General features: G+C 52.5%; 2 protein-coding genes across 2 annotated transcripts; both read right to left on the bottom strand.

The window, feature by feature from the left end:
* Positions 1-454: 454 nt before the first annotated feature.
* On the bottom strand, positions 455-9,463 carry NCLIV_005000 (putative phosphoglycerate mutase family protein; the record flags this gene model as incomplete). The annotated part of the gene is made up of 11 exons (XM_003880010.1): positions 455-607; positions 3,269-3,284; positions 4,157-4,195; positions 4,600-4,980; positions 5,489-5,546; positions 6,220-6,303; positions 6,555-6,660; positions 7,212-7,280; positions 7,864-8,627; positions 8,982-9,069; positions 9,389-9,463. The coding sequence occupies 11 exons, from the start codon at positions 9,461-9,463 to the stop codon at positions 455-457; spliced, it is 1,833 nt and encodes a 610-aa protein (XP_003880059.1).
* A 3,617-nt stretch (positions 9,464-13,080) lies between these two features.
* On the bottom strand, positions 13,081-16,402 carry NCLIV_004990 (spry domain containing protein, related; the record flags this gene model as incomplete). The annotated part of the gene is made up of 7 exons (XM_003880009.1): positions 13,081-13,160; positions 13,472-13,563; positions 13,923-14,007; positions 14,552-14,650; positions 15,022-15,185; positions 15,532-15,674; positions 16,277-16,402. 7 exons carry the CDS (start codon positions 16,400-16,402, stop codon positions 13,081-13,083), a joined length of 789 nt encoding a protein of 262 aa, XP_003880058.1.
* Positions 16,403-17,625: the final 1,223 nt, after the last annotated feature.

The raw sequence follows: 17,625 nt of genomic DNA, 5'->3' as shown, positions 1-17,625 counted from the left end.
GGGGGGAGGGGGAGGGGGACTGAAAAGCAGCGAAGACAACAACGGGCAAACGTGGCGGGAAAGCAAGACTCGAACCAAAAAGAGGAGGCACAGAGGACGGAGAGGAGCAGAAAAAGGCGAAGTGCAAATAAGTCGAGACGAGGCAGGGGAAGGGTAGGGGACCACGGGGAGCGCGTAGCGTAGAACAACGGAGAAAAGATGGGAGAGGACACGAACACGCGAAACAGCGTCAGGACGGGTTCGCGAAGGAAAGATCCGAGAAAAACGTGAGAGATGATATCATGAAGAAACGAGGAAAATGGGTGCGACGTGGTGTATACCGAAGCGCAACGGAAACGGGGGACACCTGAAATATCGCGCCCAGACCACGGAAAAGTTGAGGGGCGATTCTGCACAGACGCCGACAATCGAAGCACTGAGGACTAAAAGGAAATCCGGAGCTGAATCGAAATGTCTAGGGCGAAACTAGGAAAGCAGCAATACTACACGGCTCTTCAGAGCGGCTGGTCTCGGTGGGACTCACGCCTTCAAGAAGGACAATGAACTGTCGAAAGAAGAGCGAAACGGGATATGCGGCGAAGCTTTGGCTCGATCCGTTCAAGCACACCTATAAACGCAGCGAGATGCAGGTTGCGAAAAACAAAAACCTTCATATACGCCAGGCGCCACAGGTGAGCCCAGGCAACGTTTCAGGTGTACGCACACTCGAGTCGGAAGCCACACCGTCCACGGCGCCTCTACGCTCAAAGACACTCGGTCGCCTACAATGTTGGAAAGAAACGCCCGTCGAATCAATCTGGCGCCCCTTTCGCGCGAGATTCGCACCCCCCTTTTCGTCTCACGCACACCGTATCAGGACCGCGCAAACCGCCTGGACTCTCGCCCGTCCCATTGCACTGTTATGTTTGAGGCCTCAAGCCTGAGCACAGACACTGAGCAGTGAAATCACCGCTGCTCTGCATCCGTTCCCACCCTTCTGGAGGGAACAGAGCCTCGCGAGAGGCGCGCCCTCATCCTGTTTTTTCATATTTCTGCGTCTAGAAGGCGGGGGAGGCTCCCACTTCCTGCCTCTGCGACGACGAGGCCCGGGCCACCCTCGTAAATCAGCCGACGGGTACGTCAAACTGTGAGCCTCTCCGTGAGTCACGCGGACAATGAGAGCGGCGACAAAACGATATCCCTGGGTAGCCAAAAGTGGACAGCAGCATGCACTGCGGTTTCGTGGACCCGAACCGGACGAGCCCTCTCTATGCAACCGCACGGGTTCTGTGGTCTACCTTGCGTGTCCCAGTAAGCCTCTGAGAAATCGTCGCCACTCGCGTTCCCTCGAGGGAAACGTGAGAAGACTCGGTCCAGATAAAACCACAAGCAGGCAGCGACGCGGGGAAGTCCGACTCTCGTACGTGCATTCGGAAAAAAACTTAGCTTTCAACATCAAACGGCGTGGACACCCTGCGATTCCCGTACCTTTCAGAAGTTTTGGTGAACGAGGAGACGGGAAAAACTTCTCTAAAAAAAAGCTCGAGAACTTGGTCGCACGCGGAAAGCTGTTCAGTGTGCGCAGCTCAGCGCGCCAGTGTCGAACGAGACCGTCAGTCGTCCCGTTCTTGCGTCGAAACCGAGGGAAGAACATGCACGTAGCGTCAGATAGCAAAGTTCAAACAAGTGGAATTTGGCTAGCTCGAAAAACCATCCATGCGCTCTGTGCAAGTCCAGCGCAGCGTTCAGCCACTGCGCTTATGCAGCGGCCAAGGTGTGCAGTCAGCGGCGACAGAAAAGTGGCGACGAGGAAGTTGTTTCGTGCACACCACGTTGGGTATATTTGGATTGGATCAGATGAGCGAGCTTGTGGGCCGGAAGAGAACAGCGGAAACAGGTTAGAACCTGTTAGTGTGCCCGGGGAACGGTGTTTGGAAACTGATTGGGTTGGCAGCCACGCTTTTCGTTCGCGGCACTGTGCACGCTCTAATAGACACCCCGTTCCACACGGGACGTTTCCGAGCTCCGTTATCGCTCGTACTTCCACGGGTTTTAATCTGAACGGAGTTTCATGGCTGTCTTCCGGAAATCCCCTGCGGTGCGCTCGCCTCAAAGACCGCAACAGACACGATCGTGCCTGTCTGCAGAGACCAGTGTGGACGGAGAGGGACACTGTGGTTGCGCGTCGGTCGAGCGGCGGGAGTCTGTAAAGAGGAAAAAAGAAAGGTCCCTTCCAACCATAATATCATCACCGGAGAGGGAAGATCCTTTCACGTAGACGCCCCTAGAAACCAGACAGCTCTAGATTGTTGAAACCGAGGCGCGGTCTGAGCGCATCTTACATGCCGATGAATGTCGTATTGAGTAGCATCTTCGAGCAACGTCGGTTTCGTTTCTGCTTCACTGTTTCTTGACTGTTTGCATCACATCAGGAAGACGAGGGCCCTCGCTTGCTCGATGGCCATATGGTGTACACAAAGAACGAGGGTGCCGGTATCTCGTAACTGAGGTCACCTTCAGTATCCTAGCTGCTATGACGTCACTGTTTATTCGATTTCAGTTATACCACTGAGTTAACACATGCGATCACCGAGTGGCGTCGTCCCGCCGTCGCATAATCTACCGAGTGCCTTCCGTTCTTCGGAGAACGAGGTTCCGGTCTGTGACAGAGCTGCTCAGTTTGAAGACACCCCTTGTAAACAAATTCTGCCGTGTAGGTGCTGTGTCTGCCGGTACGTCCCGTCACTCTCCTGTTAAAAAGTGCCCTGAGAATGTCTCTCGGGAGACTTGTTAACGCATTGTAGAATCTGAGATCCTCGTGATGCATCGCGGAAAGTTCCCGGGAGGTGCGCACGGTCTGGTTGCTCGCGCGTGGCGGTAGACTCTTTGCTCGAACTTTTACGACTAAGCTCTCTGCTTCCTATATGCGTCTCATTTACTAGATTCTGCGTGCTTCCACACCTGAGAAAGGGACTTTCTGCGAGTAGGAGAGCCGTCTGACGCACCAAGTCGTAGGTGTCCCGGCTGCACTGTATATCCGTGATTTGAGGGGTCAAGCACGACAGCTGTGCTGACTTGTAACGTGCAGCGGTGGAGCGTCCCGTAGAAGGGAAGGCGGCGTGAAGACGGAATTCCGCCCAGAACGCAACGTGCCCAGCACACCTGATGCCGCCCTTCCTAATCCGTATTAATGACGCTTTTTACGGCTTCCACTCGCAGGCACGGCTGCGTGAGGCGCGCGCACAGCTGCTCAGCGAGACGAAGCGGCTCCGAGCCAGAGGCAGCGCACCGAGTCAACACTTGATCTGGAAAAACCAAAGCGGGGCGCGACGAAAGGAAACCTGTGAGGTGTTTCGCGTTCAAAGGAACAAATGGAGTTTGGTACAACCCTCTGGAAGAGCCTCTTTGGACACGCAGCTTCTGACTCCAGCCGAAGGCATTCCCGTCATACACAGAGACTAGACAAGAGACCTTTCAGTCCACAAGGCGGCCTCTTTCGCAAAAGAGACGCACTGAAACACTTGGCCATAAAGCCTGAGCCACAAAGCAACCACTGCATTTCTCGTTTCCTCTTTCCTTCCAGAACACCCGAGGCGTCAACGCCTGTTCAGGCGAGCAACTCCCGACAGACTCGTGCATGCTTACGATCGGCTCCGCCACAGAGAGGACGACTCAGGAACAACCAAAACGACAAAGACAAAAAAAAACCCGATACATATGGGTGTACGTATACAGTCATGTCTATTCGCATTTATTCATGCATGTGTCTCTCGGGTTAACGTATACAAAGTAAAGTCTATCTATAAATTTGTACGGATATATATATATATATATATATATGCATGCGTGAGGACACACGTGTGTATTGGTGTACAGATACGTATCGGCGTACGTATCTAGATGTGGGTTTGTATGTAAACATATATTTATTTATTTACAAATAGTTAAAAATATGCATAGATACATGAATGCGACGTTTGTACTCCAGAGAGAGAAGCATCTTCGCGTTGCCTAAGAGCCTAGGAGACCAACACGTCCGGAGGACAGCTGCGCAACCTAGTGCCTTCTCTCGCAGCGTGATGCCGTTACTCTAGAAGGAAGACCAGGGGAAGGAACTTCCGGGAAAACTCGGAAAAAACCAAAAACTCCCGGCGGCTACCCAATTTGACAGCCTCACTTGAGGTGAAGACCGTCGAGATGGTCTAGGCGATTCATCCTGCAAAAAGCAACAAAAACACCGACAAATGCACCATGAAAAAACTCGCAAAAGAGACACCCGAAGTTTCCCTTGCCGCTGTCTCCTCCCCCGTTCACAGGACAACGCCGGCACGCCTGCCGTGACTTCAGGAAACGAGCGAAAAAAGTGCCCTTGAAAAACTCTGCACGTCTGATTTGTGCACACGACCTCTCCCTTCCCCTCCTTCTGTTACCTTCTTTCCGTTTCCTTTTCCCTTCTATTATCCTCTTTCCGTTTCCTTTTCCCTTCTACTATCCCCTTTCCTTTCCCTTCTTCCTTCTGTTATCCTCTTTCCGTTTCCCTTTCCCTTCTATTATCCTCTTTTCTCTTTTGTTTTTTGCTCGGGTTTTTTGCTTCTCTGCCCAGCGCGCAGATCCTCCTACCATTCTACAACGACGAAACGCGAGCTTTTTGCAGGCGGCGCGTGGGATGCAGTCAGACACCACTGCGGCTTCAAGAGCGCCGACGGTTCCGGCGGGGGCGTCTGTTGCGAGGCCACGAGGCGAATGCACGACACGCCTGTGTTGTGGAAGAGAAAGTTGGCGTGGATTTTCGCATCCTCGTGCACCCGCGCTGTCTGTACACCGTCAGGAGGCGGATTTCGCCGCAGGAACGGCGACGAAAAGGCGAAAGACGAAGGCGGCGCTTCGCCCTCAACAGGCTGGCACAACGCCTTCATCAGCAGTTCTAGAAAGTGCGCGTGGCTCACCACGACGACCGTCCGCAGGCCTTCCGCCTCGGCGGTTTCGGCCATTCTCCAGAACCTGCAAGCGAACAGCCCCACAGGGGCACACGCCCAAAAAGAAGAGAGAAACGGAGACACTTGGTTTGTCTGCGCCGCTATCTGCGCGAAGAAATCAACGCACGGCGCGCGATTGCGGTTGCCATACTGTCAGGGAGGTTTAAGAACAACCCCGGGAACTGAACAGAGTGCACCGCGCAACTCGAGAGACCCGATACGAACCCCGAATCGAACAACCGCGAGAACGATCAGAAGAGAAAGCATGATTGAAGAAGACACTGAAGAATACCGAGACAGACATACCAGAACAACCTGAGGCCAAGCGAAGCATCAAACGCACTGCGGTGGGGCGTTTCCAACCCTGGACCTGACACTGATGTATATATATACACATATGAGAATGGAAGTGAGTAAACGTTTTTGGTTTACATGAACGTGTCTTTCTATAGCTTTGCGATTTGGAATCAGGTGGTGCCGAGATGGGATCTTCAACTATTGAATGAAGCAATGTGAGGAATTGTCAAACTCACGATTCCGCCACGCGGTGCGCCCGCGCCCGAGCCTCCGCGAGGCCTTCCTTTCCTCGTTCTGAAAAAAATTGACACGAAACGCCACCGAGTCCCTCCGCCTGTTCACCTATCAGCACTTCACATACAGATACAGCTATATATATATATATATATATATACATATACATACAAATACGCATAACTATACGCACATTTACATATATATATATATGTATCTATACAGACCCATTTACATGTACATCAATAACAAGGATGCGTTCCCGTTGGTATGCATGTAGAGTGCAGGGAAGCATGCAAGCACCTGATACACGGGCACACGATATCGTGAACATTTTATTCTGTTGGCCACCGAGATGCAGCGGCGGTCAAAGGACCACCGAGCGATGCTCTAGAGAGAAAATAGAAAAACACGCAACGCTTTCTTGACGCCGATGTCAAGGAAGCACTGCAAGCGTTCCGACACACCACTGACAGGCCTTGAGCTCTCCTGCTTCACAGCGATTCCCCGTACCCCTTCTCATCACGTCGCTCACCGTGCGACTCGTAACAACCCTCGATTCCGTTACAGATACGTCTCTGTCAATCGTGGCCATCCGCACATCGGCGTAACAAAAGTAGGCACACGAAGTAAAATGTGATAGATATGTCTGTAGGAAGATAGGCAACACTAGTCAGAAGGAAGACCACGTGTGACTGTTCTTTCCTTTGAAGCTTCTTTTTTCGGCCCTTACCGGGGTTGTACCATCCGTTTTCAATGCCCTCAGGCGCACAGAGGCGCCCTGGAAATCGCTCTTCGTACTCGCGTTTGGTGCATCCTGCGAAGGGGAAAAGAACGCGAGCAAACTGTTGAGGTTGCCTTCTGCCGCAGCCGAATTCCGAGTGCCGTATGCGCCTCTCGAGCTCTCTCTCCTTTTGGATTTGACGCCTCAGCCCCGAGGGAGAAAAGAAAACGCGCAGGCCGCGTGGGGGTGCAACGTGCAGAAATGGGGACCGAAAAAGGTCCAAGCGAGGGCGAAGGAAAAGGAAAAAAGCGGGGAGAAAGCGACAAGCAGACAAGGGGACATACCTGGATACGCGACGCAGGCAGGAGGCTCGCCGCCTGCGCTGCGACAGACTTTGTATAAGCCCCCAACCTCGTAGAGATCCGGATCCAGCACGCAATCGCTCCGCTTCTGGAAAAGGAAAAAAACTCGAGAGGAGGCGTGGAGGGGAAGCGCGAAGAAAAACAGAGCAGGGAAGTTGAAACGAGTACGGAGACGGAGAAATGGAACGATTGGTTTCTGAATATATATGCTGGCCACCAGTCTACTTGATGGACTAAACATGACGGTCGAGAAGCGAAGCTCACACCAAAAAAGAACAGAGAGAAAGCAGAGGCAACGACAGAAGAGAGAGGAAGAGAGAAGAGGAAGAAAAAACAGAGAAGCCTTCAATTCGGACGCCCGGGGGTAGAGCCTGAAGTGCCGACAAGAAGCGAGAAGGCGAAACACAAAAAACACCAGAGAGAGAGAGAAGAGCGTGACAAATGCAACGCGCTTGACACCATCGGGACGCACGCAGCGGCTCTCGACGGGTGCACGCTTTTCTTCGATATATCTGCCATTCAAACCAGGATGAGAAAAACGAGAGGCAGGATGAAAGACAGAGATGAGGGGAAGACGCTCTTTGGGGCGAGTCGAAACGCTTTCTTCCGGCGTTCGAGATGTGGCAGGAGCTGACGGACCAGATTAAGGTTGTCGAGGAGCGGCAGAGCAGTGAGAATTGTCCGTAGAAGGGGTGAGACAATGACTCTCTGAAACGAAAGAAAAATAGAGAAACAGATATGCACCGTGTGCCTGTCCACGTTCTGTTGTCGCTTCTGTTTTGGCAGCCTCACTACCTGCTTGCCTAACCCCCTCTCTTCAGCGTTCTCTGTGCGTTTTTGCCGCATCCCGTTTCTCTCCTACCACCCGCGTCCTTGTCGGGCTTCAGTGCGCCGTCCGCGTGCTCTGTCCCTTCTTTCCCCCTCCTGGCCGTATTCACAACAGCCTTCCGCCTCGTCGCCCTCTCGTCGCGTTCTCTCTTTCTTTCCCTGTTCTTCAATCGTCTCAACAAGGAGAGAAAACGGCTTCTCAGATGCGATGGTAGGATCAGGCACTTCCAAACAGGAAGACCGGCAAGACACTGAAATTCACCACTTTCAGCTGTCTTAGCCAGTCGCGTGGAGTCGCGACTTTCTCGCCTTTCCTCTCCTTGCGCCGCGTTCGTCAGCTCTGCTTTCCCCCCGTTCTCTCAGATTCCCGCGAGGCCTGTGTGAATCTCCAACCGATCCTTTTCCTGCCTTCATTTTCTGTCTCCTTTCCGGCTGGTTCTACCCCGCTTTGCCTTCTCTCTACCTGTCTTCTCCCGCCCTCCTTTCGGCCGTCTCCACCTCCACTTCCTTTCCTTCTTCCATCTGCTTTGTGCCCCTGTTCATCCTTCCTTCTTTCCGTTTCCGTCGGTTCCATCTTCTTTCCCATCTCCTTCAGACATCCCGAGCGTCTCACAATGCCTTCGACGGGAGGCTGCGCAGCAAGCGGACGGTCGTCCTCCTCACGCTCTCCGCCCGGTTCTTCTTCAGCCCGGGCGGCACACGCCTCGTTATGCGGGGAGAGCGCGCCTGTCCCGTTTGCCGAAGACAGGCGCGAGAGCTCCGCTTCCTCGGCTTCTTCAGTTTCCTCCTCGTTTGCAGACGTTGCCCCGGTAGCAGCCGACACAGAAGAGTCGGAACGCGAGCCGAGAGGAAAGGAAAGAGACGCAGGAGACTCGGCGTCCGAGTCCCGCGCAGGCGTAGCTGGAAGGGCAGTCACGCTGGCAGCGACTGCGGAGGGAGGCTCGAGAGCGTCGCGGAGGTAGTTTTCGAAAAAGTGAGACCCCAGAAGACGCGCCTGCGTGTGCCCGCGGGCACTTAAGCCGGGATCTGAGGCGCACAGAGAGGGACGTGTGATGTCGCTGTGTTCGTTGAGCGGCAGCGACAGTTTGCGACTCAACGAGTGAACACGCTGAGAGAGCAACGACGCAAAAAGAAGACGCGCTGGCGGTTCCCCGAGAACTGAGACAGACGTGAGAATCTCACCTACTTCCCGCTGCGCCTCGAAGAGCTCCTCAAGGTTCAACAGCGCTGAAACACGGAACGAAGACAGAGGGGAGAGACAGGGAAACACAAGGAAATGAAAGAGGAAGAGAGAGCAAGGGACTGCCCAGACACAAAGCCGCACAGCTGGAAGACAGACGAAGGGAGCGAACAGGAGAGGAGATGACAGGGACAAGAGTAAGAAAAGCGAAAGGGGCGAAAAAAAGGGAAGAAGGGAAGAGAAGGAAAGAGAAGGAAAGAGAGGGGAAGAGAAGGAAAGAGAGAGGAAGAGAGGGGGAGAGGAAGGAAACGACTGAAAGCGAGAGAGCGAGAGCACGCGAGGGTGATAGGAGGAGAGGGACAAGGCAGAGAAAACAGGAAACGGGAAGAAAAGGGACTCACGATCCGCCCGCGTGCTCGAGAGGACTTCATCTCGCAACCTTTGAAACAGCGCGTTGTTTGTCGATTCGGCGTGGCGGATGAGGATCAACTGCAAACGCGAAAAACGAAAAGAGAAGTGTGGAGACAAAAGAAGCAGGGAGCGCGAGACGAAAGAACGCGACGAAAGAAGGACAAGGCCGAGACAGAGGATACTCGTGCACGGTATCGGGGAACGAGGGAGAGGAAGAAGCCACAACGGAAAGATGCCGGAGAGAGGCGGCGAGGAACGGAGAACGAACGCATGGCAGTCGAGAAAGGCACGAGGCTGTGGAGAAAGGCGAGGAAACCTCTGGAGGCGGCACGGGAGAGCTTGCAGTTGGACGCAGGGCCAGGGAGAACAGAGTTCCTTAGGACACCAAGACACGTACCCTTAGGCTCGACGTTTTAGATGGCCCGAGATCCTGAGCCGCCGAGTGTCTCCTGAGACCCAGCAACCCCTTCATCTGCGCGGGGAACGAGGAAACCGAAAGGCGTGAAGAAAGCACCAGGCGAAGAGCGAAGAGCGCCGGGCGTTCTGAAGCCAGAGCGTTTTGTCTCTGTGCGTCTCGGCTCTCGCCCTCGCTTGGGAGTGCGGCAGCAGGCTCGCCCGGAGAAGCAGAAACGTCAAGAGTTCCAGAGAAGAGCGCCGACAGGACGCGGCGCGAGAGCGAATTTCAGGTGTACATACAGCGCGAGCGCATCTCGGCAGGTTTTCTCGGCAGCGCATGCTGGAACGCAGAGGCGGCGCCGTCCCCGAGGGGAAATCTTCCCTTTTCCTTGCGGGGAGTTCACAGCTAAGAGAGCTGTTCTTTCCCACAAGTTTTCGCTGCGAAAGAAGAGAAGGAAGCACGAAAAAACAAGAGAACGCCGACTGCTTCCGGGGGTTCCCCAGACTGGGGAGCGGCGCCTCAGCCTCCTCGGGAGCGCATGCGCCAGGACGGCCCTCCCTCACCGAGGTCACTTTGCCTCGATTCTGTTCCTCACAAGACACCCGACGAAAAGGCTCTGGAAGCGAAGGGACTCTGCACTCTCCTTTCAGCCTTTTCCGGACAGCTCGCCTTCGTTTTTCGAAGCAGACAGGCGTGCTTTGTGGTGTGCGAAGTTGGAAAATTTCTTCGCTTTCTCATGCTTTTTCAAGACCTCTTCCGCCCTCTCCGTCGGATGATAGAGACCAAAAGCGCTGCTAGCTTTTTTTGACGCGTCGGGGGCAAGTCTCGTCTCCTTCGAGTTCGCCAAAAGCACACTGCAGCTTTGTCCTCTCAGCTTTTTTATCTTTCACTTCCTTTGATCTTCTACTTATTTCGTCTCTATCTTATTTTCATCTCTTCCTTCCATCTTTCCCTTTTCGAGCGTTCTCGCCTTTCCTTCCCGCTCGGGGGGACCCGTCTCAGGCGCGACATTCCTTCCTTCCGCTTTTTTCTTCATTCCCGTTTTCCGTTCTCGCCTCTGTTTCTCTGCCTGCCGCCATCATTCTGCGCTCTGGAGGAAGGAGATAGAAGGAGACAGAGTGTCTCCTCTCGCGGAAGGACGACCGCCATTCACCGCATTGAGGCCGTTCCCCATGAAAGTTCGTCTGCTCCTCTTCGCGAACGCCCGGGAGGCTGTGGGGGCATCCTCCGTTCTGCTCGACTTTGCTTCGCCCAGGAGAGAAGAATCTTCAAAAAGAAACGAGACACCCGAAGAGCCCGGACGATGCCACACGGGAAATGCCGGCACAGTGACGGGAAACAAAGCGAGCGGGAACCATGAAAAAAACACATCTCACCTACAAACGGGAAACGGCCCTCCGCTGCCAAACACGCGCCGTTCTTCTCCTTCGACTTCTGTGTCTTTGTCTCTGGTGTTTTCTCTCATTGCTGAGCAGGTGCCTTCGTTGGAGCCGCTGCTACCTTTGTGTGCACTCGCCGTGGATCACATGCTAGTTCACGAGGACGAAGAAATTCCAATTTCTGCCGAATCTGAACTCGCGTTGTTACCTCCTGTTAGTGGAGGGTGACGGCAGAAAGCGGGCATTCGGGAAACGCGAGAAAACGCCCACAGGCTAAGTCGCGGCTTGGAGCATCTTTCCTTTGAAAAGGCAAACGCGCGCAAACCCCTCCGAAACGAGGAGAAAAGGACGCTGAGAAAAAAGATGTTGCAGGAGGCTCAGAAATGCATTGAACGCGGTTCTTCTCTCGCGAGAGTGAAGACGCACTCGTGTACTCGCGTCTGATTGTGTCTGTGTTTGGACACAGAGATGCTCTTTCCGCCTCACAGACACACAACTTGCGCATAAATATTTATATATATATATATATATATATATATATATATATGCATACATACCCAGGATTATATATGGTTATTTGTAGGTGCGCACACACACACGTGGTGCCGATTGTTCTCTCTCTACAAAGTCGCCCCCTACCTCTATTTCCTTCTGCTTCTCTCTCGTTTCGTCTCTGCCTATCTCTTTTTCCTTCCCTGTCAGTCTCTCGATGGAACGTGTTGAACGGATGTGAGAATGGATGCTGGGTGTCTGTTTCCATTTGTCTTTTTCGTGATTTAACGGTTCGCGTCAGCAAACTCCTGGCCCGTCCCAGAGGCGACTTTTGAACCGAGGCCGAGCTGCGGCAGAAAACCTCGAACAGGATAGAGCCCTCTCCGTTCGACTGCACGTATGCAGAAGCGTATGCTTCTACAAATCTCTTTACATGTATATATCTTGTAAAAAAAATATACCCAAACGTATATGCACAATTATAAAGGCACGGAAGCCGAGGAATGGATGTGCAAGGATGTGAATGCGTGAGGTTTGCCCGCGTGGACCTCGCGCATCGGAGACTGTGCACCGGGTGTCGGTACAGTCGACGGATACACAAGACGGCGCGAAATGACACCAAACACCAATCTACGGACGCATATTTGTATCTGCAGCGCCACAACAACGATACGCCGTTCTATCTACACACAGGAGGATAAACAAAGTAGGCCTATTTATCTCTCTACAGAAACACATACACATTTACACACTTCTATCTACACTGGCTAAAAAACGTTGCAAATCTGAAGTAAATAAATATAGCTATACATATATATATATATATATATAGGTGCTGAGTTCTAGCAGGAACTTGTGAATCGGTGGAAGGGAAAAGTAGGAGAGGCCTCAATGAGCGGCGAGGCCTTGCTGAAGCAAAGAGAGACAGGAAACTGGCGCGCGCATAATTCAGTTGTTTAGGCCACTATCGGACGTATCAGAGTTGAATCCGAGAGCGCATGCGGCTTCGTATGCCCCTCGCAGCAAGCGACCCGTGACCGCACCCATCCTAACCTCCCTTTTGTTTATCGAGACGAACCTCCGCCTTTCCATTTATCGAAAAGAATCACCGCGTTTCTATTTGCCGAGAAGAATCTACATCTTTGCATGCTTGTGTCAATTTGTACGGCGTTTGTCTCCCTGGCAAAACAGCCATTGACAAGAAGAGGACAGGACAGGTTACCCGCGCACGAGAAGGCGAAGACGAGAGGAGAACACGAGAAGGAGAATACGAAAAAAGAACGAGAGAAGAGAAATACGAAAACGTCCCTCTCTCGCCGAAGCCCCGCCACAAAACAGGAAAAATGGGAAAACGCCCTGCTGACGAACTTTCGTCGTCAACGACTTGCATTGACACTGCTCTCCCTTGCCCCCTCGGTTTTCTCTCTCGATCTTTCTCCCTTTCTCTTTCTCCTTCTCTCTCAGAGTCGCTTTCTCTTGTCTGTTCTTCTCTTCTCCCACACACTGCTCCGATCGTTCTCGTCCGATCTTCGACTTCTCCCGCTGATGCTTCCCTCGCCGCCTCTCCGTTCTTCTCTCCGAGGTCAGCCAAAAGCGGTTTGCTGCATTTTATTTTAAAAGAGACTTCTCCGGGATGCGCCCCTCGCGTTGCTGTCGCTATTCGAAGCCGCCGGCGCTCCCATTCTTTTCAAGTTTTTGCAGCGAGAGACAGACACCCACTGACGAGACCAGACGCTGCGAACCTGACAACGATTGAACGCATCCTTTTCCGGTCGGAGTTTCCGCGCGCCTCGAGGGCGCCTGCAGCGAGCGCAGCTTTCCTCAGGGAATGTGAGGTCTGCGCATGTCGCTGCACGGCTGAAAGCCCTCGGAGGGAGGAGGCGGAAAAGCAAAGTCTGGGCCTGAAGCGAGAAGGACAGAGTGGAGAGAGCAGGCAGAAGACATGAAAAAAACAAGAAACGCTGATGAGTCAGATCTAAATGCTAGGGAGGAATACCTGTAATCATTTGGAGTACAAAGGTGATGGCAGCAGGAGACGCCCAGCTGTAGACACGGGAGAAAGACGGGAAACAGAGAGAGCAGAAAAAGGGAAAACAGCGAGAGGAGAAGGAGAGGAGAAAGAAGAGGGAAAACGGGAAGAGGAAGAAAGGACAGAAACCCGGGAAGAAAAAGAGCGAAAAGAGAAAACAGGAAAGGGAGGTTCGTTTTTTACCTGGATTGAGTTTGAGCTTCGCCCCCATATACAGCGAGACAGCTGGGTGATACACGCCGTTTCCGATCACGCCTTCGAAGACACGCCCGAGCCTGAGCGACAAAAAAACATTTTCACTGTTTCGCCTCTCGCTTCGTCACACACGGATACTTTTCCACGATCCTCAATCATACCAGAATGTGAACCTACATACACGCACCACTTCATATGTATATATATATATATATAAATACGTACAAGAGTCGAGGAATAAATTTACCAAGGATTCTATACAGATTTATATATATGAGATACAGGAAAGATGAGCGTTAGAGGCACTTGTATATAGTACACAGCTATATCCATATATATATATATATATATATATATGCATATATATATATATATATATATATGCGTATCAAAAAATGTGTGAATGCGAGTTTGAATGTGAGAACGCTTGCTTCCTCACCTTTGTCCGTTGACAGAAAACTCAATCCACGCCCCCTCATTGACAACGCAGGGCGGCGGGGCATCAGGACTGCACAGGATTCCCGCTGAGTTACAAAGGCACAAGAAGCAGATGCAGTGCATGCACCGGCAAATCGTCACATGCAGTATCTGCAGCACTCTCTCGACAAGCACATGCACACACCCATATCAAAATATAAATACATACTTATACATGAATGTACATATTTCTATACTTATATTTACAGATAGGAGCTCGTGGGGCCACAGCTCGATACGAATGTACAAATGCGCTTCTGTAGGTGCGAAAGTCCCAGTGCACGTGGCGGCATGCATGCATGCGTAAGTAAATCCGCACACACATATATTTGTGTGTAGGGACGTATAGGGCTAGACTGATGAACGGGGACACATGGACGTATCCAATATAGTTAAACGCACCCGTTTTTGCACGCCCACTCTGTCTTCCCTGGTGGTTTTAACACTGCCAGCCGTTCTGTCTTCTCGTATTTCCGAGATTATTGTTTTTTCGTTTATCCGTTTTTGCATGCTGCTCGAAGGGACGTCTCGACATGCGTTGTGTGTTTTTTCTGGTTTTTCTGATCTGTCGTGCATCTGCGCGTCTCTCACCCTGAAGAAACTCGTGAAGCTTCGGATCCTTTCGAGGGTCAGGCAGCCACCAACGAGGCTCGTGGAGCGTCAAGAAGCAGCCGATAATGTCTCCTTCTTCTGAGGCAAAACACAAAGACGAGAACTCCTCCCGTTATTGTCTCGCGCTTTCTCTGGAAATACCCGAAATGCATGCGATCTCTCGTCACTCTCTTCCTCAGTGCGCGATTCTCTGAGCAGGCTGCGCCTCCACGAGGCCTCCCCTTTCCGAGAAAGATTGAGCTTCTTCCGCTCGGACTTCCCCCGCCTTTGTCTTCATCCTCTGTTCTCAAAACTTCTTGTCCCGTTTCCTCCCCCTTTCTTCTTCTCTCCGCCTCCACTGTAGTCTGTCTATTCTTCGTCCTCTTCTCTCTGTTATTCCCTCCTCGCCTTCTCCCCCGTTTTTTTTCTTTTCTCCGTTCGCGTCGATGTCCTGTTTCTGGCGGCCTCACTCAGCTCGGGAAGGTCGTGGGACGCGCCATAACTCGCGATCGGCCTCCTAAGCCCTCCAGTGGCAACCGTCGGGACTTCGTTGCATGCGCCGCAGAGCGCAAACGAGTGCGCGTTGCCTCCAATGGGCACGTCGTACTTTTGGTACCGACACGCCCATCCCACTCTGCAAAAAAATCAAAAAGAACGGAGAAGACCAGAAACACAACCCGCTACCATTCTCGCGTTGCATGCATGCATGCATGCATGCATGCATGCATGCATGCATGCATGCACGTGTGTGGTGGAGTGTACGTACACAGCGGGACAGAAGCGCGCGAGTTGCAGAGCGGAACGTAGAACAGAGCCATAAGTCGCGCAGAACGCTGGTGAGACCACGCGCGGAAGAAGCCGGAGCAAAAACAAAACCGGAGGCCAAAAAAGAAAACAAAAAAGGGAAAGAGAGACGGAGTATACACAGACGAGCGACGCGGGACGGAAACGTTCAAACGAGACAAAAAATCGGGGCGTACCGCCAATGCGCTTTGAGGGGCGGGAGGCCCTCCGGGGAGTATCCGATGAAGCGAAGGCTCTGCGTCTCGCTAGGCAAGACCTCGACCTCGAAATACCACTTATCTTTCTCTGAGCAGTGCGTCGCAAAGGCACTGCTCCACCCCTGAAAAGAGAGAAAGGCAACGCAGAGACGCGTTCCAGCGTCTCAAATTGTGGCCTTGCGCTCCTTAGGTCTCACCCAGCGCAGCTCCTCGAGAGACAGAAAGAGACAGAACAGTTCCACCTGGCCCTCCACGCTACTCTCGCAAAACCGCGGAGATGCGCGAGAGGAACACCCACAAAAAAATCCCTAAAGGACCGTATTCATCTACAAAGGCGGCGCTTTCTAAAGACAAAGATGGACAGAGCTATTACCTCATACATTGAAAGAAGTACATATATATATATATATACATGTATGCATATATGAAGATTGCAGACAGCTACATGTAGGTCTAGATATAGACATCTATCTATACCATTTTTCTGTATCAACATATGTATATATATATATATATATGTGAATGCATATATAGGTACATATACAGACACCCATGCATGTAAGAGATTTGCATATCTCTATATATTATTTGCGTATGACCCTAGCAGATTCCTTGAGATGTGTTTAGAAGTCTGAGAGGTTCGCAAAAGTGTCTGTGGCGGGAGACGTGTGTGGAAAGCTGCGAGAGGCGCATGCGGTTGGATCCAGAAACTGTGGAACCGGACCTTGTGGCCTAAGATGACGCGGCGGTCGGTGGAGAGCGTCAAGAAGGCGTCGCGGTATCGCCACGAGAAGCAGACGTAGGGGCGGTCGTCTGCACAAGGAGACAGAGAGGAGACAGGAAGTCGCATCTTTTCACAGAGAGGCGAGACGAAGAAGGAACACTCAGCACACGCACACACGCCTGCACAGAGAAACAGACACACTCACACCTGCGCAGAACGGCGCATATAGAAACACATACACATTTGCATACATATATACGAATATACACATGTGCGTGTATATAGGTATAAAAAGACGTGGGCACACACAAACAGCTACGGAAATTGAAAGAGGGTCATGTTTCTGCGTCTTGCCTCGGAGTTGCTGAGGAGCTTTGGTTTGCCGTCCACGTTTGCCTCCGTCTTCGTTTTTCTCTCTTTCCCGAACGCCTCTGGCGATGATGCCGTAAGTCCCGTGCCTCGCATGCTGGTCGTGCGGGTGTTGCTGCAACGCGAAGGACGGGAGAATTTGTCTGTGGGGATTCGGAGCCGAGGCGAGAGAAGAGGCCAGGGTCAAGTCCCTTTGCGTCACCTCTCTTTCTCTCTCTCTTTCTCTCTCTCTTTCTCTCTCATCTTCGTCGACACGGCCCCGTTTGACTGCAGGTTTGCTCGCTGAGAAGGGAAAGACGGGGGGGGGGTTTGCCTTCCTGCCGCGATGGTGTCGTGGCGAGGCAGGGCGCGTTTTTGTCTCCTCGAGAAGGCCCGCGACGCCCCGGCGGTTCGCGGACAGAGACGCCTCCTCGGCCTTGGCGCGCCTCAGAGGCTCAGGCAGGAGCCCAGCGGGGGGAGGGGTAACTGCATGCGGAGACACTGCGAGGGGCGAGGCGGAAGAGAAGGCGAGGGGGGGAAACCGCGAAGCCGTAGCGTGAGAAGACGCAAGAGCATCCGAGGGAGATGCGAGCGGATAAGAAGACGGAGGAGAGAGAGAAGGATAAGCAGACGTAGGAGAGAGAGATGGGTAAGCAGACGGAGGAGAGAGAGCAGGGTAAGCAGACGGAGGAGAGGCGGAAGGATAAAAAGACGGAGGAGAGAGAGAAGGATAGGAAGGGGGGTATGAAGGGTAGGGCGGTGAGGGATAGGTCGAGGCCGAGGGATGAGAGGAAGACGGATTAGGGGAGAAGAGTACTTGCTGGGGACGGACAGTGTGTTCCCGCATGGTGAAAAGAGGCGAGCTCAGAAACAGGATTGTGTAAGAAGAGGAGAGAAAGTATTCATCTGAAAAGAGAGACTTTCACTTCATTTTTTAAACTCGAGAATGGAATACGCGCAGAGAGAGAGAGTATAGAGAGAGGGAGTAGCAAGGGAGAGGA

The sequence above is a fragment of the Neospora caninum genome, chromosome II, assembly GCF_000208865.1.
Source record: "Neospora caninum Liverpool complete genome, chromosome II".
Classification (NCBI taxonomy): domain Eukaryota; phylum Apicomplexa; class Conoidasida; order Eucoccidiorida; family Sarcocystidae; genus Neospora; species Neospora caninum.
This window is presented reverse-complemented; position numbering and strand designations above follow the sequence as displayed.